The sequence below is a fragment of the Bombina bombina genome, chromosome 1 (assembly GCF_027579735.1).
Source record: "Bombina bombina isolate aBomBom1 chromosome 1, aBomBom1.pri, whole genome shotgun sequence".
NCBI classification, from domain to species: domain Eukaryota; kingdom Metazoa; phylum Chordata; class Amphibia; order Anura; family Bombinatoridae; genus Bombina; species Bombina bombina.
Window position 1 is genome coordinate 515785599 of NC_069499.1, and position 25432 is coordinate 515811030.

The window sequence follows — 25432 nt, forward strand, 5'->3', positions numbered from 1 at the left end:
GCTATTAATGCTTCCTCCAAGTTATCCCCGTTCATGACGAATTATGGGTTTCAACCATTCTTGTTGCCTGATTCATTCATGTCTCAGGGTATTCCGGCTTTGGAGGAGCATCTCCGGCAATTCCATTCCATGTGGGTGCAGATTCAGGATTGCCTTCATCGTTCTATGCAGCGCCAAAAGTTCCAGGCTGATCATAGGCGTCTGCCCGCACCTTCCTACCAGGTTGGTGAGAGAGTTTGGCTGTCCTCCCGCAACTTGAACCTTCGTGTGCCTTCCAATAAATTGGCTCCCCTTTATGTTGGTCCTTTTCGAATACTCTGACGGGTTTATCCTGTGGCCTACGCTCTTGACCTTCCTCCTGCTATGCACTCCAATGTTTTTCATGTCTCCCTCTTGAAACCATTGGTTTGTAATCAGTTTACCACTGTGTTGCCTCGTCCCCATCCTATCTTTGTTGACAACCATGAGGAGTATGAGGTCAGCAGCATTATTGACTCTCGTATGTCCAGGGGCAGTGAACAGTATTTGGTTCACTGGAGGGTCTACGGTCTGGAGGAACATTCTTGGGTTCCCTCCTCTGATGTTCATGCTCCCGCCCTCCTTCGTGCCTTCCATGCCCATTTCCCCAATAAGCCTTTTGCCCTCCCGCGGGGGAGGGGTCGTTGAGGGGAGGGTACTGTCAGGGTTTTTTCCCTGTTGTTTGCCATGTGCTGCTGGCAGCCATTTTAGTCACCTCTCTTCCTGACTATGGTGCATTGTGGGGGATGCTGCTCATTTCCTACACTTCCTTTTATGGCCAGACTGGTGTGCATCATCCATGTGAGACAAGATGCATTCTCAGAATTGTGATGTCATCACTTATTATTTAAAGGGCCTCTGTTCGGTATGCTTTGCCTTTGCGTTGTCTCAGACCTGTTTGTGAGAGTTCCTGTGTATTACCTGGCTGCCTGATGTGCTTCCTGGTTCCTGATCCCTGGCTTGTTCCTGACTCTGCTGTTTTTCTTGTTCCTGATTCCAGCTCGTCTGACTATTCGCTTTGGCTCCTGATTTGGCTCGTCTGACTACCAGCTCTGGTTTTGACTCCTGGCTTGTTATTTGACTTGTGGACTTTTTATTATTTTTTATTAAAGGTGTGGTTATTTTTGCACTTCTCGTCTCGGTCTGATGCCTGGCACCCTGACAGCGGTGGACAATCGCATGAAGAGGACCTCCACGTTGGACCGATGGATCTCCGCCTCTGCGCATTAGGGATTGTTTTAATTTTTAATGGGCTGAAAAGGAGCTGAATGTCCTTTGAAGGGTAATGCCCATACAAATGCCCTTTTGGGTAGATTAGTTTTTCTTAGATTTATTATAGATTAGTGTTTTTTTATTTTGAATAATATTTTTTTAAACTGGGGTACTAGAATAGGAATAATTTTTTATTTTTTTCAAACATTTTTTGTAATGGTAGTTTTTGTTGTTGTAATTTTAGTGTTTATTATTTTTTGAAATTGTAGTTTTTAATTTTTTTGTAATGTTAGGTTTTATTATTTTTAGTAATGTTAGGTTTTTTTATTTTTGTATTTTTTTTAAACAAATAATGTTTGGTTTAAATTTTTATCTCAAGCTTAGGTTTTATTTTTATTTCACAGGCAAGTTTGTATTTATTTTAACTAGGAAGTTAGTAAATAGTAATATTGTAACTAGCTTAGGTTTTATTTTTATTTCACAGGTAAGTTTGTATTTATTTTAACTAGGTAGTTAGTAATGTAACTTTAATTTAGGTCTATTTTAATTATGTTAACGTAAGGGGTGTTAGGTTTAGGGGTAAATAGTAATTTTAGGCAGTTAATAATTTTATTTAGTGTTTGCGATGTGCGGGGAAGGCGGTTTAGGGGTTAATAGTTTTATATAGGGAGTCGCAATGTGGGGGGATGGTGGTTTAGGAGTTAATAGGTTTATTTAGTGTTGGCGATGTGGGGAGATGACGGTTTAGGAGTTAATAGCTTTATTTAGTGTTGGCGATGTGGGGTGAAGGCAGATTAGATGTTAATAGGTTTATTTAGTGTTGGCGATGTGTGGGGGCAGCGGTTTAGAGGTTAATAGGTTTAGTTAGTGTTGGCGATGTGGGGGGGACAGCATTTTAGGGGTTAATAGGTTTAGTTAGTGTTTTATTTAGTGTTAGCAAAGTGGGGAGACAGCAATTTAGAATAGATTAGTTAGAATGAATAAGAATGGATCTGAAAATTCAGAAACTGATTTATTTGTTTTCGGAATTTTTCAGGATTTTAGTTATGGTGCCGATTCAGAAATTCGGATTCATCTGAATCAGCCAAAATTTGTCCGAAAACGAAATTCAGCCAAAACAAATTGCACATGTCTAATATTTAATATATATAGGTAGGCAAAACTTTGAAGCAAAAAAATTAATTGGGCTGAAATATTGTAGTTTTGTATCTAAAACCAGTTACCAGTGACTACAAAACTTCCAAATTAAAATTAAATTGGTCAAGCCGTTTTAAAATGATTGAATATAGAAAAAAACGCTGTTTTTTTTAAGAAAAATGTCATTGATTTATAACTGGGATTTGTGTTCTACAGCCAACATGGCTGAATGTATTTTCATAAAAATATAAATAAAAGGTATAAATTATTTACACCTGTAAGCTGCTGAAAACCCCAAAAAAAACAACGCTATACTCCTAAAATAGTGTAAATTTAGATGAAAAAAACAAAAAAGAGAAAAATTGGGTAGCGCTAAAAGATGGATAAAGAAAGAAATTAGGTTTCCAAAAATATATATTTATTATGCAAACAATAGTTCAGATACAGTATATTAAAAAACAATAAAACAGGACACCAGTGTCAGTATATGGCTATGAATGTCATGTAAAATATGTCTATGAATGGTAATTAATTAATACAATAAGTTAATCCTTCTGTGAGGGGTTCTCAAAATGTTTTAATTAAAATCTCTAGAAAACACAATATATATATATATATATATATATATATATATGTATAATATTTGTATAATATTCATATAATATCCTCTTGATGTAGCAAAAGTGAAATGTTGGGGTGGAGCCAGCAGCCAGAGCAATAAGACGTGTATCTAAGAGGCTCCTGAATCTACTTTAATTGTATCCAGTTTTTCCTCCATGGAACAACATTTGACTATTCAACTAATGTTAAGAACCTCAGAGGGGACATTGTAAAACACCTGGCTGAGCGAAGAAGGCAACTGCACTGATATATCGCTGTTTCTGAGTTGCAGCAGGCCGCAAACCTTCCTTAGACTATGTGGGAAGCCATCTGCACCACGCTACAGACCCTATTTGCCGAATATGAGAAACGGATCCTAACTAGATTTGATGACTTGCTCACAAAGATTGAAGCAACACATCTACCAGGGAACCGCATACTAGCTGATAAGATAAATGATGATGACCTTTCCATCGTGTCTGACCAACCTGAGGTGGCGCGACTACAAGATGGAGGTGTGGGAGGTCTTGTCGAGATCTGTGAAGTGTCGGTCCAGCTGCACCGCAATGTGCTGAACCCTGGGAGAGATGATTGTGAGATCGGGAGGATTCCCTCCGCTGGAGGCCAGTTGGTGAGTCATGCTGATGGCTGCACCTGGAGGTGTTTCTTGACCTCTGCCACGGGGCTGAGCGCAGGTGGGAGTGTGGCCGGTTTTCGTGAGGGTGCTCCTGCTGATATACGTGGATCACTGGCGGCCTCCTATCGTAACACTGCCTTGGTGACTCCCATAGTCTGGGGCCTAGTGAGATGCTGCACTGGGATTTTGCCTATGGTTCTTACCTCCCTCACGATAACCCTGCAGTGTGAGGGTCTCTGGCCCCCTGAGGCAAATATAAAGGCTGGAGTCGGATGACATTCTTGTTGTGGTGGTGGTTGCTAGGCACTCACTTAAAGTTCAGCTCACGGATTTATTCAATAATATCCCTATAACTGTAGCTACAAAGTCTGCACTTATGAAGATCGTTATCGGAGAATAGGTGGATTTTGTGACTGGACCCATGTGCAGAACTGTGGGACTTATCCATAATAATTTTTGGGTAGAGTGCTTGGTTAACTAATTACAGCTATGTTTCTTTGTTGGCTCTCCAAAGTATTTTATGTTTTATTTTTATCACGTTGCCATATGCTATATGTTATGTTATAAGTTCTATGTTGCTATGTGTATAGGTATGTCTCATGGCCCTTCCCTAGCGGCAATTGCCTGTTCTTGCATGAGTGGATAACTTCTATTATAAATATGTCAAAGCTTGAAAGCATCATTACTGGTCAGGATGTGAGTTTGCATTGTGTAACATTGTCTGGAGCACTCTCTTTCCTTTCCTCCTTTATATACTACGTCCTGGTGATATACAAGTTCACAACAGGGTGAGGTGCTTATAGGGTGGATAGTTCAGTTTAGGATAACCCTCTGCACATAGCTGTGAGTCTACCTCAACTAGTACCACTGCATCTGAGCCCTATGCTATAAATGTTATGCCTTCCCAGTTCAGGAACCAGCAATTACATATTTGTACATCAGTTGTATATTACTCTAACTACAGTGTCCATATCCATTTAAGCTGGTATTTGGCTGATCCATTTTCACGACTCCAGCTCTTCTGCATATTACAGCCATTAAACTAGGCAATTGGTATTAAGCTTAAATTTTATGCCTGCAAATGAGTGGGACCAACCTTCAGTGTACACGAACATATTAGCCTATGTTCTTCCTTATCAGTACTGTAAATGCCCTATTTATGCTGAAAAGACGATGGGAAGGAATTTTAAATGTGGGAGCTACTGCTGTCTACACTTTACACTGTATGTGGCTCTCTTTTGATTACTGATATACTTTGTCATACACTGTTAGTGTCATTCCTATGTTTATAGCAGTTCGGATGAAAATTATTGCCATCACTACGTTCCCTTGTTCTGGCTGTTAAGTTAGTATCGTCATTCAGGTCCCGTCCCCCCCATCATTTTTATGCGGTAGAGGCTTATTGCTTCTTCCCCCGCATTCCCTTTTATCAGAGTAATGTAGTCTCTGCTCAGTTTGAAGAGCCGTGACTAAGTTTTCCCCATATTCCTGTAATTAGACTCTTCGGACCCTACTATAAGAAATGTACTATGTTTAAGCTGCCTGACTCTTAGAAGACTGTCTAGGCTAATAGTTTTAATAATGCTTATATCAATGCAAATGCTCAGGGTTAATATCTAGTTATGTCACAACAGCAACTGAGGACTGCTCTGGCGCAACTTCTTTTTCACTAGTTTAATATGACTGATGTTAATTGCCATTAGCTGAGAATAATTTAGATGTCATTATGTATTCGTATTGTTTTATACTGTATGCAGAACCTAAAGTTTACTGATAAGCCATAAGCATTAACACTGGACTTTCTTCTATTAGTTTTCTTAGTGTGTCCTCAGTGGTTCGTCATAGTCGCCGGTCCCTTGAGTGGACCTGTTCGCTTGGAGGGCACTGTAAAGCTACAATAACAAAAGATGAGGTGCCTGTAATGCCATGCCATGTTAGTTTGTTGTATGTCGATCTGTATTCTCTATGAAATGACTGTTTGTATAAGCTATTTTTTGCCTCAATAAAAAAATTATAAAAAAAAGAAAGAAGTGAAATGTTACGTTAAAAAAGAGAGTCAATGTAACAGTTTGAAATAGGATATTCAATCCTGTAGTTATAAAATATCTGTAACGGTCTTACCGTGTAAGGAGATTTCCAAAGATGTTTAACAGCTTATTATGTGACTGATGGAATAAGGGGGAAAAAACCGTCTTACTGACTATAGATAATGTGATGCATCTGAGAGCTCTGAAAACTTTGTAGCTTCTTCCAATTGCTAATGGATGAAATGTAGCTGGTATAACAAATGCCACTATCTGTGGTTCCGGCCTATTATGCCGGTTCTGACTGGCTTCTGTGCCTAGATAAGGGTTATCTGTATGTAAGATACCTTTTCACTGATCTGTGTAGATCGTTCTTCTCATGAATGAAAACAAGTTTCCACAATGTTCTTTTCGTTGTCTTTATGATCTGTGAATCTTATTTTGCAAAAGCTGTGTAGAGAGACAGGTTAATAGTATACTCCCAGCGCTTGGCATATAATTAAACCTTATAGCTCCTTGATAAAGGGTACCTAGCTAACCCTAAAAAAGGACAATATATGTAGATAAAACAAGGAGCACCTAAGAAATAAGGCAAAGGTGAGAAAAATGGCTATGAATAGGTTACACTTGAAAACTATTACATTTATTCAAAGACATACAGTACATATTATCATGGATCCATGTTACAAAACATATTAAAAAAGATCATTAAAAATATATATGTATTGGACAGAATAAGAACAAGAAAAAAATAAAATCCTGATAGAGGATTCCACTAGTATAAGTGATAAGTCCAAAACAATGTGGTTAATGTGAAAAGTCTAAATAGCAGGATAGTTAATGATCTCCTCTATCAGGGTTTTATTTGTTCTTGTTCTTATTCTGTCCACTACATATATATTTTTAATGATCTTTTTAAATATGTTTTGTAACATGGATTCATGATAATATGTATGTCTCAATAAATGTAATAGTTTTTAAGTGTAAACTATTCATAGCCATTTTTCTCACCTTTGCCTTATGTCTTAGGCGCTCCTTATTTTTTCTACATAGAGAGACAGGTTAACAAGCCTGCAGATTTCCAAACTTTACAAACATGCACCAATCCTCCGCCCGCTTCTCCTGTATTTTGCAGATCAATATCAAATCCGGCTTCCTCCAATCGTAGGAACTTTATCAGACAATTTATACTAACTTTATCGCTATGGTTAGGCTTGTTTTATATGGACTAAAGCCCAGATTGGCTGCTCCAAATAAGTCAAATGGGTTGAGTTTTACTTTTGAAAACTAACTGGAGAAAAAAGGATGTTAGCAGATATGTTATTCTATAGCAACACAACAGAAATGTCTTGTAATAACTAGATATTTACTGTCCCTTTAAATCAGTGAGACCTGCAGATGTAAAATGTTTAGAGAATATATTGAGGGCTAGATTACAAGTAGAGCAGTAAATTATTGTGCAAATGCAAATGGTAAAATTTGCCCGTTTGTGGGCTCGCAATAATTAATCAGCCATTACAAGTGGCTGGTTATTGCTACCATGGTAGCAATAAGTGCTTATATAATTAACCAGAGATTAGATGTCTGGTTAATTTTATAAATATGCCCCAAATGCCCCCAAAATACTGTCTAGTGCAGAGATTTCCAAACTTTTCATGTTGGTGACACACTTTTTAAACCTACATAATTTTGAGACACAGTAATTCAATTGTACTAGCAAACAGGAGGTTAAACTAACTTGTTTTAAGAGATACGGACAAATACATAAATTATATAATAACTAAATGTATTTGCAAGTAACAGTATGTAAGTATGTGCAAGAATTAAAACAAAGTTTAATACCACCAATAGCTACTTACTATTTTAATGGGATGTATGAGGTTGATGGGATGAACACAGTTTCTGAATATTTGGTAGAATATTAGATAAAGACACTCGCATTTCATCATCAATCATTTTTAAGCTTCCACTTCCTATCCAAATACCAAGAGTAGGAGTAGCAATGCTCTACTGGGAGCTAGCTGCAGAAAAAAAAACATACTTTGACTTCTGACTTCAGCTCAGCATTTAAGCTGCCACCCTCAGAGCTCTGCGAGTTGCAATGACTACTGCCCACACTCCAAACACACTGCTATCCCACTCACTGATTACACATGCAGTCACGAGCCGATTGAGTGCAGTCAGGAGCCAATGTGCCTCCAAAGCCGCCAATGGGAATAGTTTCAGTTCCCACTGAGCTGCGCCAATAGGTTAAGATGATCTGTAACCCACTAGGTATCAATCACAAGTCAACCATGTGATATGCGTAGCAAGCAGGCGGAAAGTCAGAAAAAAAGAAAATAAAATTTAAATTAAAAAAAATTTGTGCTGAAGCAGGGACACACTTACACACTGCTGCCGACACTCTAATGTGTCACGACACACAGTTTGGAAAGCACTGGTCTAGTGTATTTCATGAAAAAATAAAGATAGCAGCATATTTTTTAATAAAATAACTGCACTAGGCGGTATTTTGGGGCTAAAGTGAGTGGGTGAGGTAAAGTGCCTTTACAATGTAGTCTATGTATATAAATAAATGTTTATGTATATAAGCATATATATCTATATATATATATATATTTAAAATTGCTGCCTTTGCTGCACTACGTACCCCCTTTGCTGCGCTTAGGTTCTGATGTCGTCTCTGTTGGGAGCTTTGCATGACATCAGTGACATCGCTGTTGTATTTACATATGATATTGGTGACATCATAATTAACATCACTAGTAAAAAATTATATTTATGTGTGTATGTATATATATATATATATACTGTATATATATATATATATTACAGAAATAACGTTTGCAAAAATACAGGTGATGCCACTAGAGACCTGTGTTAGTGTGATGTTGTAGGGTGAGCAGAGCTTATATGTGAGAGAGAGGGGATGAGGAGACTGTGTACAAAGAAAAAAAGGGCTGAGAGGATGAGCAATGGCTGTCAGGGACAGTGAGCTAAGAGGATAAGCAGGATTGTGTGCAGGGGTTAAGTCAAGCGGGAAGACATGGGAACTAAGTTCCCCCTGGACAGATAACAGAACTGGTTCAATAAACACTGCTGCTGCTGGTGGGAGTAGCTGGAGCACAGTCTGATTAGAGGAATAGTGAGATCCTCTAGTAATGGGCAGTAGCACATCCTACAATACACTAATTGCGAGCCTGTCAGTGGTCCTGCTGTGTGATCACCCTGCAATGTGTGGAACACATGGTGCTTACATTTCTGTATGACTTGTTTGGAGTAATTTAGTTCCCCTCAGCAGAAAGAGGACTATTGCAACTTAAATGGGTGAGACTCTGTGACAGAGGATGCGTCTCAGGCCCAAAGGCAACCATTCAACCCTTCATTGGTTTTAATTTGCTTTCATTGACCAAAGTGTATAGATTATATACATATAAATACAGTGTGTGTGTGTGTATAAAACAATATTATTTGTATGGGGGGAGGGAAGTCTTGGTGAGTTCCCACACTTTTTTTTTGTAGGACTTGACCACTGATTGTGTGTAAAAAAGAAGGGGTGAGAGGATAAGGAGGAGGCTGTGTGTAACAGACAGGGTGTGAGGAGGATAGGGTAAATAGGAAGCTGTGTGAGAGGCTGAGTAGGGATATCAGGGAGGTGGGAAGAGAGATTAAGGAGGCAGCTGTGTTTAAGGAAGAACAGAAGCTGGTTTGTGATCGTTAGTTGGATTGAGAGGATGAGCAGGGTGTGAGGTAAAGGTTGCTGAGAAGATGACTTAGAGGGAGTGATAGGTAAAGAAAAGTGTGGGGGAAATAAGGAGATTGTGTGTAAGGTGGGAAGATGAGGAGGTCGTTGTATGTGAGGGAGAAGCGGAATGAAAAGGTTACCAGGGAGTTATGTAAGGGAGAGTAAACTTAGATGGGGCAGATTTTATATTACATATCATAATAGATATAACATTTTCTTTTTCTTCAAAGGTATATCAACCATTTCTTAACGCACATTCAGGTTAATGCTCAAGCAAACAAAAGTGAGTGCTACCTTTATGAACTTGTAATATGAGCGCAAGAATAAGAATGCCATTACTTTTAAGGGGCAGTGTAGTCAATCACAGAGGTAAAAAGTGTATTAATATAACAGTATTAGTTATGCAAAACTGGGGGATGGGTAATAAAGGGATTATCTATCTTTTTAAACAAAAATTATGGAGTAGACTGTCCCTTTAATTTGAGCAGTGTTAGCTCACAAAAGTGCTAATATTTTTGCACTCTACTTGTAATCCAGGCCTATGTAGTTGTACATGTATTTATTACTTTTGCCTCTTGTGTTCTAGTTTGTACTGTGACACTTGAGGACTTTTTGGCGCCTTCACTGGGATTCTTTGGATGGACATGAGTCACAATTCTCTTTTAGTTGGAGGGGGACTAAAGCAGGTATGATAATGTTCTAAAAGTTTTAAGAATTATAAAATGTTTATAGTTAGATACCGTATTTAACTTGTTTTTTCCACTTGTTTTTTTTATTTTCTACTATTTATTGGAAGCTTTTTTTTTATTAGAGCTCTGTAAAAAATGCACTACCTTGCAGCTAGTACCTCTGAGGTTTGAGGGTGCTACAGCAATACATGGGGGTGCCTAGTACTCTTAAAAACATCACTAGGGGGACTGGAACCTTTCTATTTCTATAAATATGATGTTAGATTAATGTGGGAAGGGAAAAAAGCATAAATGTGTGTGTATAAGCTGGAGTGGGAGTTTGGTTGCCTCTGGATAGTGAGAGAGTGACAAAATATTTTTTTCATTTAAATTTTTACTGTCCCCAGTAATAATTTTGAGGGGGAAAAAAAAGTATTACTGATTAAAATGTATGTGTCGCTTTATATATTTCCAGTTTTACAACTGTGTCAACCCTATGTCTGAGTATATTTATGCATGAATTTTTATATGTTATATATATGGTCATTTTTTGCATAATTACAGCATATATACATTCCCTTAGTATATGCAATGACTCCTTATATATTTACTCTTTGAAAAGATAGGAATAACTGGCTATATATTGATAATATATAAGTGTGATTGCTGGTTAAGCATCAAACTATGGGCTAGATTACAAGTGGCGCACAAATGTTTGCGCAAGTGTTTTCGCTGTCATATGCACACAGATTACATATTATAAGTTGAGCGCAATCGTGATCGCAATCACGTTTACACTAAAATTATTACCGCAATCTCAGAGCTGTGGTTAACTGTTTTGTGAAACTAAAAAGTGTCACAAAACACATAAAAAATACCTTGCAAAGTACAGTTACACTTATACCACTATCAAAAATAATTAAAAAAAAATAATTTGTGAAACATTGAGAAAGGCTATTCTATAGCCGAAACGCGTTTGTTTTTACAGGCTTCTTTGATCCGTCCTGTTACTTCAGCCACCTGATGCCGATGTTTCCTGTTATCGGCCAGGAAACAGAGAAGTGACGGACGTTTTTCTTAGAGCCTCACAGTTTGTGGTGGGTAGTTATTGGATATAATAGGGGTATGTATCCCGTTTTTAATAATTAAGAATAAAGTATAATTGATTTTATATTTCCTTACACTGCTGAGTAAGAATGAGTGCTATACAAATCCCTTAACTTTACTATTTCTCCATTTTTCTTAACATTGTTATTTAAAGGGATAGAACCGGAACTATTGCAAGGGTTCTTTTTCTTACCACACTCATATTGTAGTGCCAGTTCAAATTTTAGTTTATATAGAGTCTTCAGACTCACCAGAAACAGCAGTTATGAAGCAGCGGTCTAAAGACCGCTGCTCCATAACCCTGTCCGCCTACTCTGATGAGGCGGGCAGTAATCGCTGCAATTCAACCTGATTGAGTACAATCGGGTTAATTGACACCTCCCTGCTGGCGGTCGATTGGCCGTGAGTCTGCAGGGGGCGGCGTTGCACCAGCAGCTCTTGTGAACTGCTGGTGCAATGCTGAATACCGAGAGCGTATTGCTCTCCGCATTCAGCGAGGTCTTGCGGACCAGATCCGCACTGTCGGATCAGGTCCGCAAGACCTTTGATAAATTGGCCTCTATGTATCTCTTTGTTTGCCCTTTGCAGCCCTTTTTTATAATTATATAATTTTTTATATAATTATATAATTTGTATTAAATAGTGTTATTATTAGTACAAAAGTACTTTTAAACGTATTTTTTATGTATTTTGTGCAACTTTTTATTTGAGTGTAACAGTTAACCAGAGCTCTAAAATTGTGCTATCCCGATGTTTGATAAACTTGAGGACTATATCTCAAGGTATTATGTAATCCTATTCTTACATATGTCATCATGATGGAATTATCATGGACCAAAGAATATAAAAATAGAGAGGTCAATAGTATTGTCCCTGGAACCAGATTTATCTACAAAATGCCAATCATCTACAGAACCAGAAACTGGTGTGTATATACTGTACATCATTGATCATTTAATAGTGAGTATGCTGGAAATATACATATTATATATGCTGAGATGGCTGTAACATCCATCAGTTCTCAATAAGTCTGATTGCTAAATTATTATAGGCCCTTATTCAGCAAAGAAAGTTAAATATTCGGTGTTTGACAAATGAACTTTAAAGAAGAAACAAACTTTAGTTATGCAGTATTACTTTTTACTTTTACTTTTACTTTTTTTTTGCCCGAAAAGGATTCCCAGAAAATATTGAATAGCAAATAATAACATTTTGAATTTGTAGTAAGTTCTGTAACAGTTGCTTTAAAAAAAATGCATCTGCAAAAAAATAATAAAACTGTATATAAGCCTTTCATTTGAAATAAAAATGACCCTAATGCTCATACAAGTGTGAAGTTGCAGTGTAACTCAGTGCCCAAGACAGTGAACAACTAGAAATATAATGAGACTTTCAATACTAAACTATAAGTTATTAATACACCATCTAGACTTAGATTATTGCTTCTCATCCATAGAGGAAAACATTTAGGGCCGGATTATGAGTAGAGCACTACCTTAACGTGCGCCAGTAAAGGGGGAAATTTACGGGTGCACGTTAAATAACCATTACAAGTGGCTGGTTAATGCTCCTGCAAGCTTGCGGTTTCACTTTGCACTAAGCGCAATTAACCAGAGGTTAGACTTCTGGTTAAAAGTTAAAATATGCCCCAATTGCCCTCCAATTACAGTGCATTTACATAATTAAAAAAAAATGCACAAAGCAGTTATATAGGGTTAAAGTGAGGGCATGTGGAGTGTTAAAAAAAAAATGCACTAAAGTGCCTTTACATAGAGGTGAATGGGACTGAGTTTTCACTCTAAATATATATGTATGCTTATATACGTACATATTATTTATTGCTGCCCAATTTGCCCCCTGTACTGCGCTAGGATTGGAGCCTCTCATGAGCTCAAGGCTTCCGGGCAATGTGAATGTGAGGTCGTGTTCGCATTGCGCCTCACTTGTAATACAAGTGCACATTTACATGCGCTGGTATTACTGAGTGGAGCGCAAATATCTCGCTTGAAATATTGCGCTCCACTTGTAATCTATCCCTTAGAGTTTTATTTTGAGGAATAATTGCAAAATGAACTCTACTTTCAGGAACATTGTGCAGTAATTTATAAAGGTTGTTTATGAATGTGTGTAAAATACAATATTATCAAAGAAAAAGTTATTCATTCAACTCCTTGAAAAAGTAGAAAAGACACAAACATAGGAATCATACTAGACTCTTAGTGTATTTACTGACGTCAACCACTCTACCTGTACACACAAGAGCTTAAAACCATTGTGGGCAATGATGGTAAGCACTAGGCATTGTTTAGTCATATCACATGTTATACTCAGTAACTTACAAGATGCTTACTAAATAGAAATGACCACATGAAGTGTGCCCTGTACTACTCTTCTAAACAAACCAGTATTATACCAAGTTCCATTTTAATATTCCTTTTATTGCATGTTTTCCTTAAAAATGGTAAATGCAGAATAATAAATATAAATGATGCCCACTAACATTTAACCATCATATAACAATACAAAAAACAAGCAAAATGTTCCTAAAAATACTTGTCAATAGGGGTTTATATTTAAATGGCAATTTAGTAAAACATACATTAAAACATTGTACTGAGAAGCTTTTTGGTGATTTATAACACAGAGTTCATGCTGTTGGAAAACCATATAATTTACTGATTAATTTTGAATCATGCCTATTATGTATGTTATAGATGAGAATCTAATAACTGTCATGAAAAGATGCACTTTTAAGTATTTAGGAAGCTGAACTCTCTCTTGGCTGTAATAAACTGCCCTTCTGGTTACAAGAACAGTTTAACTTCTGCCAGTTAGACTCATTGTGTGTGAGGCAGCCAATCACAAGCTCTGGTGACACAAGCGTAACTTAAGTTGAAGTATAAAAGCACACATGGAATATGCATGATTTGTCATTCCAGGTCCTTCTCTTCAGGAATTGATATTTTCATCAGGGTCAGTTGGCTACACAATTTATCAACTTAAAAAAGTAGATCTATATCAAATAAAGCCAAAGAAAATCAAGAAACATATTTGACTTTATGAGAACATGATAAAGATACATGTGTGTAGTTATATTTACCTGGCTTTACTTGTAGTATTTAGTCCAGTGGATCTGAACGACAGCAATCAAGCATCGGATAAAAGTACCTTGTGCAGTTCATGTACCTGGAGACAGAACAGCAAGAATTCCAGATTAGAAGCTATTAAAATTCAGATCCTTAGCAAACTTCGACTGGAGCAGGCACCTAATATTAGTAAGGATGCTATAAAACATCTTTTGCCTAAGGCTCCACCATTGCAAGAACTGATTGACCAATATGATGTCCAAAGGGATGACAGCAGTGAAGGCTCTATGGAAGAAGATGATTACCACGCTACCACTGAAACAATCATCACAATGCCTACAGAACGTAAGTAAAGCATGCCAGCAACTTCGTAAAGCAACTCTCAGGCTCCTTCATTCATTAGACAGATTTTTTTTTTGTTAACCAGCAAGCTGTTGGCTACTGTGCAAGTGTGTTGGAAATGCAGTGTATTTTTCTTTACGGTCACGCTGTAGACCTAGAGGCTTAATCTGGTTCTAAGAGATTTACTCTCAATGAAAAATGATAAGTTTAACCCTTTCAATGAAATGCTATATCCCCCTTCTTAACACCAGGGAAATGTATACCTTGTAGGCTTAAGTGTGTTCATAAAATACTTTTATTTAAAAAGAATGGAATGAAATGGATGTCATGTATTTTTACAATTCAACAAATAAAATATCAAACATCACCCACCCTGGATAACAGCCAACTGTTCAAGGTACGAACAAAATACACACGTTCCTTTGTAGGTCATAAAAACGCTCAGTTTAAAATATGTGCATTCATAGTGCACTCAAGAGGTTAAGGAAAGTCTTTACAAGGCAGCATCCGATATGGTATATTAATATTGTATGCTATTTTTAGACAGCAACAGCAGCTGATTATATGTTTCTTAGACTGAGAGAATTGCATTACATTACATGGGAATGTGGTATTGGTCCATGAATCCATAATTAAACAAAGTCCAAGAAATACTAATTAATAACAGAAGATCAACATCCTCTTGTATTCTTTGCATTAATATTAACTATTCCAGTAACTTCTCTCCTTTTCTCTCACTAGTTATCTATACTAATAACTTTAGGCCTCTTTTTAGCTTACTGAGTACAATTTGGCAAAGTTCAGGTGTTTAAAGTGCGATTCTTAATTGATTTCTTTCCATAGAAATCACTGTGACCTGCAGCATCTGCATTGTGCCTGTTATGTAATGGCTAGAGAGTTACAGGAATGCACACACATGCCGCTGAAAGCATGCTGTAATCATAAGCTTTGCACATGAAAATGGCTTAGAGCAATAGTTTATGATTGTGAGTGTAAAATGTACCCTGCATGTTACATTGATTTGTGCTCCAATGAGTTAATCATTTAAAATGTGGTTTGTCAGATTACATATTTAGCTTTACAATGGTTATTATTAATTATATTATTATTATTATGACTTCTAAAACAAAGGTTAATGGCAGTATTGATATTCTACATTTTGTAGAATATTTTGCACATAATTCATTAAAACATGAAAATAATACAAGGAATGTTTTACCAGTCAGACCTAATTATATATATATATGTTCTCTGAAACTGCAAGTATTATAGATGACCTAGAACAATACATGTGATGCCTATTGCCTAATAACAGTGAGGGAGTCTTCACATGCCCATTCATTATTCTGCTTATGTTTCAAGGACCCATGTTACACCTGGATATGCTATTTTTGTTGTTGTTAGCCATTATATCAACTCACTAAGGTGACATTTTTCAAACTATGATTGTTAATACCTTGTGATAATATGGGGGTTAATTCCAATCCTTTAGAAAAACTTATCAAATGATTTATTTACAAAAAAAACCTTAATGGTGTTTTTCTGTAGAAAACCATAAGATACGTTTTGCTAAGGAATTGTGATCTACCGCATAGGTTGTTAAATCAGCATAACACTGTCATTAGCAACTCTAATGCTATGTATTTCTATACAATTAATGTCCGACGGGCCCAAAACAGTGCAATATTTAAGGATGTCTCTGCATGAGAACATGTCAATCAGAGGGATACTTAAATACAGCTCCATATACAGCCTTTAGGGTTGGAGCTGGACATTGAGACGCACCGAATATAACTACAACGTTCATCATCTTAACTACTAGATGTGATATTTATTAGCATTGGTTACGTATTAAACACAAAGTGAAGTCATTAAAATATGTTATTGCAGAAGTAGCTATTCAGAAAACCAGACTGAACATCTCAATGTATTTTAATTGTTTAACTTGATAAATAAAGTACAGCAATTGTCGTAGCCAAAGAGTTTTAGTAGATAAAACAAGTTTCATCATTTGTGTACTTTATTATACATTATTGCCAATTAATTCCACTACAGATGCTTATTTAAAGAGATTTATATATTACAATATCTACCAAGCTGGGATGTGTAACTAAAAATATCTACACATACCTATTCATTTATAATATTATAATTTAACATGATAGATAACATTATTATTGTCAATGTAGTTTTTTTTATAGCTTCTTTAGCTCTGTGCAAATTCATAGATGTTATTAAAGAATTAAAATAAAGCATCTTAATGCACTGACAAAGTAGGGGGTAATGGGGTTTTTCAGTATATGGTTTAGCCCAGATGATTACCATGAGGGGACTGGACAGTGGAAAACATTGTTATGGGCACACTCTTTTTACAGGGAAAAACTGTATTTTATGCTAAAAAAAGGGAATGTATACAATGGGGACTAATAATCTAAATCGTAAGTAAAACTATTGCTGATGGAATTCTGTTTCCATTAAGCAAATCAGCAGTTCTTATACAGCTTTAGTATTTTTTATGTAGGGTAAATATAAAAACGTAAGCTAGAGAAGTGGCCAATACAGTAGTTTAAACGTATATCTATATTTATTTACACATATGAAATTGCTAAGGTTTACAAGGATTGTATTATGATTGGCAAAGAATAGATGTACAATTTTATTTAGCCTGATTTCCTAAAGGGAATCGATACCTGAATGCATCTGGGTTGGAGCCCTTAAGTTATAAATAGGGCCACATGCCTCTAATGGTCATGATACAGCATGGTCCGTATTACAGCACAAACTTTAATACGTTAATGCTGCTGAACAAAAATAATAATAATAATAATAATAATAAAAAAGCTTCTTTATTAACTACAAAAATATAGACATTAAGTTCAAAATTTAAACCCTGTTAAATGCTTAATTATGTATAGTTAAACAAATCATAATATACTTTTATTATTAATTTCACCCATTTTTTATGTAGATTTTTTCCACTAGCCCCAGTCTCTATATACAGTAAATGACTAGTAAACATCTAGAGATTGTAATATAAAATGTTTAATTATACATAGTACAAAATCTTTGTAGTATAGTTTATTTATTTTCCTCTTTTTAAAGTCTGAAAAGTATGTTTTTTCAAGTTCAAAGAACTAAAAGTGCACATGTCAGACTTCTTAAGCATAACCCTGCCACATATCTGAAGAACAACAGCAGAGCACAGATCCAACAGGAGATAAAAGGCCATTTTAATTAGCACAAATCATCAAACAAAATCCAAAAGCCATGGCAAATTAAAAAGCAGGGTTGTGAGACAAGGTCTTACACGTTTCAGCTCAAAAAGGCATCTTATTCATACACCTACCAAATATCTGCCCCTTATTGGCTTCAGCAGAGGTGACAAGATAGAAACTAAAAAACAGCTCCTGTGTTTAATAATTACCATGGCTAGCTGTGTCTTTTCTAAAAGCAAGCCTTGGCTGTTCCAAATCAGGCAAGTGAAGGGTGGAGTTTGGGTATTAAAAAACAATTGCAGCAAACAATGTTGTTAATGCATTCAAAAAATCCACACTCACCTAATTTGTTGTTTATTGTACAACTGCAAAAACAAATTATCTTTTAATTACAAGGTTTCAGTATCCCTTTAAGGAACATAATGACAGTTGACAGATTGAGGGCTATTCACTGTAATGATATGACTGACACTAAAAGCATAACCTTATTTTAATTTGTTGAACTTATATTCATATATCAAATATATTTACACATGAAAAGGTTTATATTAAACTATAACTAGATTTTTAGAATTACATACGTTTTAAAAAACATTACTTTCCATACATATATTTCAGTAATTTTATTTTTCTTTTTTGCAGCCGATATTCCAACTACAGAAAAAACAAAATGTTGCTTCTTTAAATTTAGCTCTATAATTCAATACAATAAAATTGCAAAAGCCCAGCTCTGGATTTATTTGAAGCCAGTCCAAAAGCATATGACCGTTGTTCTACAGATCTTCAGAATCATCAAGCCTCTGAAAGATGGCACAAGGCATATTGGAATCCGAACTCTAAAAATTGATATGAACCCAGGTTCTGGTATTTGGAAAAGTATTGATGTGAAAACAGTGATGCAAAACTGGTTAAAACAACCTGAATCAAATCTAGGCATTGAAATTAAAGCTTCTGATGAAAATGGACGTGAACTGCCAATCACCTACCGTGCCTCCAATGAGGATGGACTGGTAAGTAGTGAGTTCATATGACAATGCATACTGGGATAGAGGGGCCAGTTTAAGAAGCAGCATATGCTGCCTTTTCCGTGCGAGCCTTCAGTAATCGTCCCGATTGAATACGATCGGGTTGATTGACACCCCCTGCTAGTGGCCGATTGGTTGCGAATGTGCAGGGGGCGGCATTGCACAAGCATTTCATTAGAAATGCGTGTGCAATGATAAATGCCGACAGCATATGCTGTTGGCATTTATCGATGTGGGGCAGACATGATCCGTTACAGTGGATCATGTCCGCTCGCACATTAATAAATTAGCCCCATAGTCTTTAACATTTAATGGACTTATAACTGTTCCCTGCTCTCTCTTCCTCAATCTCTCTCTCTCATTTAGAAAGCTCTTGTTCAATATCATACCAGAGCACTATATAGCTTTTTCTCAAATTGTCTCAAATAGGACACTTCACTTGCAACTGATCTTAGCAATGCTAGGATTAAGGACCTGATGATCAAAATACTCACTAGCATGGAAAGAAATCACAAATGTATGTGTCTGTCCTTCAAGTCTAGTGTCCCATTAAGATAAACAGGTCTCATGATAAAATTTGCCTTTTTACAATTATTTGAGGGACCTCACAGTACTGATGAGATTTAGACAATCTAATCTAAGCAGATAGCATTTTCATTTCTTTTTTAATCTTAAATGCTTAGTGATTTTGCTTAAGAAATAAAACAGTATCAAATCCATGAAAAACAGATCATAAAACAGAACATACTTAGAACAACTATAGGGCACTCAGATAACAGAGAATCAAGCTTTTAATTAACAGCAAAACCAACTTATTTTTCATGAAAAAGATACCATTACCTATATAAATAAAACCAACATTTAAATTGTGGATTTCCCTGTCCTCTAAATGGATTTACATTTTATGCACATTAAATGTAGAAAAAGTAATAATGCATTTTCCCTTTCTACCATCAGAATCCATTTATGGAGGTAAAAGTGATGGACACCCCAAAAAGATCCCGAAGAGATTTTGGCCTTGACTGTGATGAACATTCTACAGAATCCCGGTGCTGCCGTTATCCACTAACTGTTGATTTTGAAGCTTTTGGATGGGACTGGATTATTGCACCAAAGCGTTATAAAGCCAATTATTGCTCTGGAGAATGTGGGATAGTTTTTCTACAAAAATTCCCACATACTCATATTGTTCAGCAAACAAATCCCAGAGGCTCAGCAGGTCCATGCTGCACCCCAACCAAAATGTCCCCAATTAATATGCTATATTTTAATGAAAATGAACAAATTATCTATGGAAAAATTCCAGCAATGGTGGTAGATCGCTGTGGTTGCTCGTGAGTACCATTCTAACCCATTATTTTATTGGAACTGAGGTATAATCTTACTTCCTCTACAATCTGTACAATATATTAAGAGCCGGCCAACTGTAAAGCATCAATAGCCACCAAGATAGCTATATGAGATAAAAGGGGAAGGCATTGTGCATAGCAATGCATAGGTTCAAAGGAATTATGTTTTGTAAATTTTCTGAAACCCAACAATATAACATTAACTGTAAATATAATATTAAAAGTAAAATTGCAATTTTTAATCGATTAAAGCATAACAATTTTGGCACATTCAAAGCTTCGTTCTGCAAAATTTGGGCTTTATTCCAAATCCCAAAATATAAGCAAGCACTATATATGGGTACAGTATTTAAAAACAAGAGTTTCTTTGAAAGCCAGAATTACAACTACGCATCACTACTTTTTTAACAATGTAAATTCACACTTTACCTATTTTTCATTTACCTTTAAATAATAGTAAAAAAAAATCTTTAATTTTAAATATGACATATTTTTAGTTTGAATGTATAGGGACCCCTTTCCGAAGCCACAGGCCAACAAGGGAACCTGTCCACCTAGTATTACAGCGAATAATAGCAAACACTGTACGTCCGTTTCCCATATGTGCTACTGCACAAACACTAGCTTGTGCAGCACTGCACCTGTCAATCACCCCAAACAAACGTTTTCAGGTGATGTATATCCTCCAACTCAGAGGTGGTGGAGAGGGTAAGACGCAGTGGTTGGGTGATAGCTGCTTCTTACATTGCATGATTGAGCCTGCCCCACATGGGCTCTTTAGCAGCATTCACAGCTTAGTACATGGAGCCCATAGGGGCATATTTATGATTGTGTGAGCGGACATGATACGATCATGTCCGCTGCACATCGATAAATGCTGACAGCATACGCTCTCGGCATTTATCATTGCACCAGCAGTTCTTGTGAACTGCTGATGCAATGCCGCCCCCCTGCAGATTTGCGGCCAATTGGCCACTAGCAGGGGGTGTCAATCAACCCGATCGTATTCGATTGGGTTGATTTCTGTCGATTTCTGTCTGCCACCTCATAGCAGGCGGACAGGTTATGGAGCAGCGGTCTTTAGACCGCTGCTTCATAACCTCTGTTTCTGGCGAGCCTGAAGGCTTGCCGGAAACACGGTGCATCAAGCTCTGTACGGAGCTTGATAAATATGCCCCAAAGTGTCAAGAAACAGCCCCTTAAAAATGTTGGTTGCATAAATAAAGCAAATATTATTGTATTACTATTTGTCACATGAAACATTAAAACCGGAATACATTATAGGGACATAATGATAAACAGTATTCTGAGGCTGCTTTGCAAAGATTCCAAAATTGGTACCTTGTTCACATTTTCTCCAAGCAGAGGTAGGCACAGATTGTGCACAGACAGGATTGGCAGAGTAGTTACCAAAAAGCAGCTTTCTATAATGTGAGATTGGATACTTGGGCGTGTAACAAATGCTGATCATTGTACTAAAAGGAAAACAAAAAAGTAGATTTTTTAAATACTTTATATTACAAAATGTGCTACAATCATATACATAATAAACATTTAAGTATATTTTGATACAAAATGATAGAATTTTTTAAAATTATTCCCATGTTATTAACTCTGCAATAAGAAAGATCCGGCAATAAGGCACGGCAGGCATCATCAGTAATGAATTGTGTTGAAGTTTCTCATTGGCTGCATATTTATTGCTTCCTGGAAACATGACTTACCTATAGGTTAAGCAATCCTACTTTGGGATATCCAGATATACTAGAATTAAGTGCTTCACATGAATAGTTGGTAAAAAAAAAATGTCAAAAATAGTCTGAAAGTTATATTCAGGCTTACACATCAAGTTTATAATGAAAAGAAAAAAATCTCGCTATTTGCAAATATGGTAACCTGTATGTATTAATGCAGCTACAGACATGTGGCGCATTACTTGCATTGGGAAATTTAAATGTATTTTTAACATTAATATAATATGTTGTGCTTGTCACTGCTGTTATATGGCAGTTGCTACCATAGACACTCTTGTTCCGTGCTTTTGTAACACCAGATTAACCCTTTCAAAAACAAATATTTTTTTCTACATCAGAAGTGTGGTAAATGGTTGGAACCTGCTGCACACATCTGTATAGCAGTGAGTCCGTGGGAGTAATGTCAACTGAAACTTACTGGAATGTAAAGGTAGCAGACAAGATTTACACATATAAAATGACTCTTTCCATTTGGAACACCTCCGTTAACTATTTACTTTTTATTTAACAGTTCTTACGACCATCCTAAAAAATGATGACACATTAGTGACACTTACCTGAACAACTGACTTGAATTGTTTTTTTTTTAGCCAACTTTTTTTTTATCTTTTGCCATATATCCAAAGGTCAATGATGGATGTTCCTTTTTATTCTAATTTACTTAATGAAAAGGCCCCATAAAGAAAGAAATAATACCAATCTGTGCTTTCTTATTTACAACCTGACAATTTGCACTATGCAAATCAAATGCAAATAATTGCTATAGATCTTGAAAAACAAAATTTTTTTTTTGTTTTTTTTTAAATCATAATAGACGCACTGCAATATTTTGTAAATACATGTATCATTTATTATAACTGTACATTTTTTTATTATATTTCTGATAAGTGCTATTATGGTAAAATGATATTACGTAAATAAATACATATACTTGAAAATGTCTCTTTTTTAAATGTTTGAGTGGATTATAAAGACAAGTGTTCGTTGTTTTTGTTTTCTTTTAAAGATAGTGAAACAGTGTAACTATGTGAAATTTATCATTATAATCATGTTATAGCAAAATGTGAATTTTCATTAGCATCAGTCATTGCAGGTGTATCGCTAATTTCTGAAAATATCTAGGTCTACAGCTCAAGACACAATTCACTGGTACTCTATCTATCTATCTATCTATCTATCTATCTATCTATCTATAAATCTATCTATCTTTCACACTAATACACTGAAAAACAGACAATGAATTCACTAACGGCTAGATTTAGAGTTTTGTCGGTAACGACCCGCGTAGCTAACGCTGGCTTTTTTCTGGCCGCACCTTTAAAATAACTCTGGTATTGAGAGTCCACAGAATGGCTGCGTTAGGCTCCAAAAAAGGAGCGTATAGCATATTTAACGCAACTTCAACTCTCGATACCAGAGTTGCTTATGGACGCGGCCAGCCTCAAAAACGTGCTTGTGCACGATTCCCCCATAGGAAACAATGGGGCTGTTTGAGCTGAAAAAAAACCTAACACCTGCAAAAAAGCCGCGTTCAGCTCCTAACGCAGCACCATTGTTTCCTATGGGGAAACACTTCCTACGTCTGCACCTAACACTCTAACATGTACCCCGAGTCTAAACACCCCTAACCTTACACTTATTAACCCCTATTCTGCCGCCCCCGCTATCGCTGACCCCTGCATATTATTATTAACCCCTAATCTGCCGCTCCGTAAACCGTCGCTACTGCCCCCACAACGTCGCCTACACTTATTAACCCCTAATCTACCGACCGGACCGCACCGCTATTATTATAAAGTTATTAACCCCTAATCCGCCTCACTAACCCTATAATAAATAGTATTAACCCCTAATCTGCCCTCCCTAACATCGCCGACACCTAACTTCAATTATTAACCCCTAATCTGCCGACTGGAGCTCACCGCTATTCTAATAAATGTATTAACCCCTAAAGCTAAGTCTAACCCTAACACTAACACCCCCCTAAGTTAAATATAATTTAAATCTAACGAAATTAATTAACTCTTATTAAATAAATTATTCCTATTTAAAGCTAAATACTTACCTGTAAAATAAATCCTAATATAGCTACAATATAAATTATAATTATATTATAGCTATTTTAGGATTTATATTTATTTTACAGGTAACTTTGTATTTATTTTAACCAGGTACAATAGCTATTAAATAGTTAAGAACTATTTAATAGCTAAAATAGTTAAAATAATTACAAATTTACCTGTAAAATAAATCCTAACCTAAGTTACAATTAAACCTAATACTACACTATCAATAAATTAATTAAATAAAATACCTATAATTATCTACAATTAAACCTAACACTACACTATCAATAAATAAATTAAATACAATTCCTACAAATAAATACAATGAAATAAACTAACTAAAGTACAAAAAATAAAAAAGAACTGTTACAAAAAATAAAAAAATATTTACAAACATTAGAAATATATTACAATAATTTTAAACTAATTACACCTACTCTAAGCCCCCTAATAAAATAACAAAGCCCCCCAAAATAAAAAAATGCCCTACCCTATTCTAAATTACTAAAGTTCAAAGCTCTTTTACCTTACCAGCCCTGAACAGGGCCCTTTGCGGGGCATGCCCCAAGAAGTTCAGCTCTTTTGCCTGTAAAAAAAAACATACAATACCCCCCCCCAACATTACAACCCACCACCCACATACCCCTAATCTAACCCAAACCCCCCTTAAATAAACCTAACACTAAGCCCCTGAAGATCTCCCTACCTTGAGTCGTCTTCACCCAGCCGAGCCAAATTCTTCATCCAAGCGGAGCAAGAAGAGGTCCTCCATCCGGTAGAAGTCTTCATCCAAGCGGGGCAGAAGAGGTCTTCCATCCGATTGAAGTCTTCATCCAAGAGGCATCTTCTATCGTCATCCATCCGGAGCGGAGCGGCAGCATCCTGAAGACCTCCGATGCGGAACATCCATCCTGGCCGACGACTGAACGACGAATGACGGTTCCTTTAAATGACGTCATCCAAGATGGCGTCCATCGAATTCCGATTGGCTGATAGGATTCTATCAGCCAATCAGAATTAAGGTAGGAATATTCTGATTGGCTGATGGAATCAGCCAATCAGAATCAAGTTCAATCCGATTGGCTGATCCAATCAGCCAATCAGATTGAGCTCGCATTCTATTGGCTGATCAGAACAGCCAATAGAATGTGAGCTCAATCTGATTGGCTGATTGGATCAGCCAATCGGATTGAACTTGATTCTGATTGGCTGATTCCATCAGCCAATCAGAATATTCCTACCTTAATTCCGATTGGCTGATAGAATCCTATCAGCCAATCGAAATTCGAGGGACGCCATCTTGGATGACGTCATTTAAAGGAACCGTCATTCGGCTAGTAGGCGCCGGGAGAAGAGGATGTTCCGCGTCGGATGGAAGATGATGGCTCCCGAAGAAAGAAGATTGAAGATGCCGTTGATAGAAGACTTCATCCGGATCATGGACCTC

At 36.5% G+C, this 25432-nt stretch overlaps 1 protein-coding gene across 1 annotated transcript; it reads left to right on the top strand.

The window, feature by feature from the left end:
• The first annotated feature begins 14096 nt into the window (after positions 1 to 14096).
• LOC128638391 (growth/differentiation factor 8-like) lies at positions 14097 to 22857 on the top strand. The gene is made up of 3 exons (XM_053690329.1): positions 14097 to 14579; positions 18434 to 18801; positions 19774 to 22857. Exons 1-3 carry the CDS (start codon positions 14216 to 14218, stop codon positions 20152 to 20154), a joined length of 1113 nt encoding a protein of 370 aa, XP_053546304.1. The 5' UTR covers positions 14097 to 14215; the 3' UTR covers positions 20155 to 22857.
• Positions 22858 to 25432: the final 2575 nt, after the last annotated feature.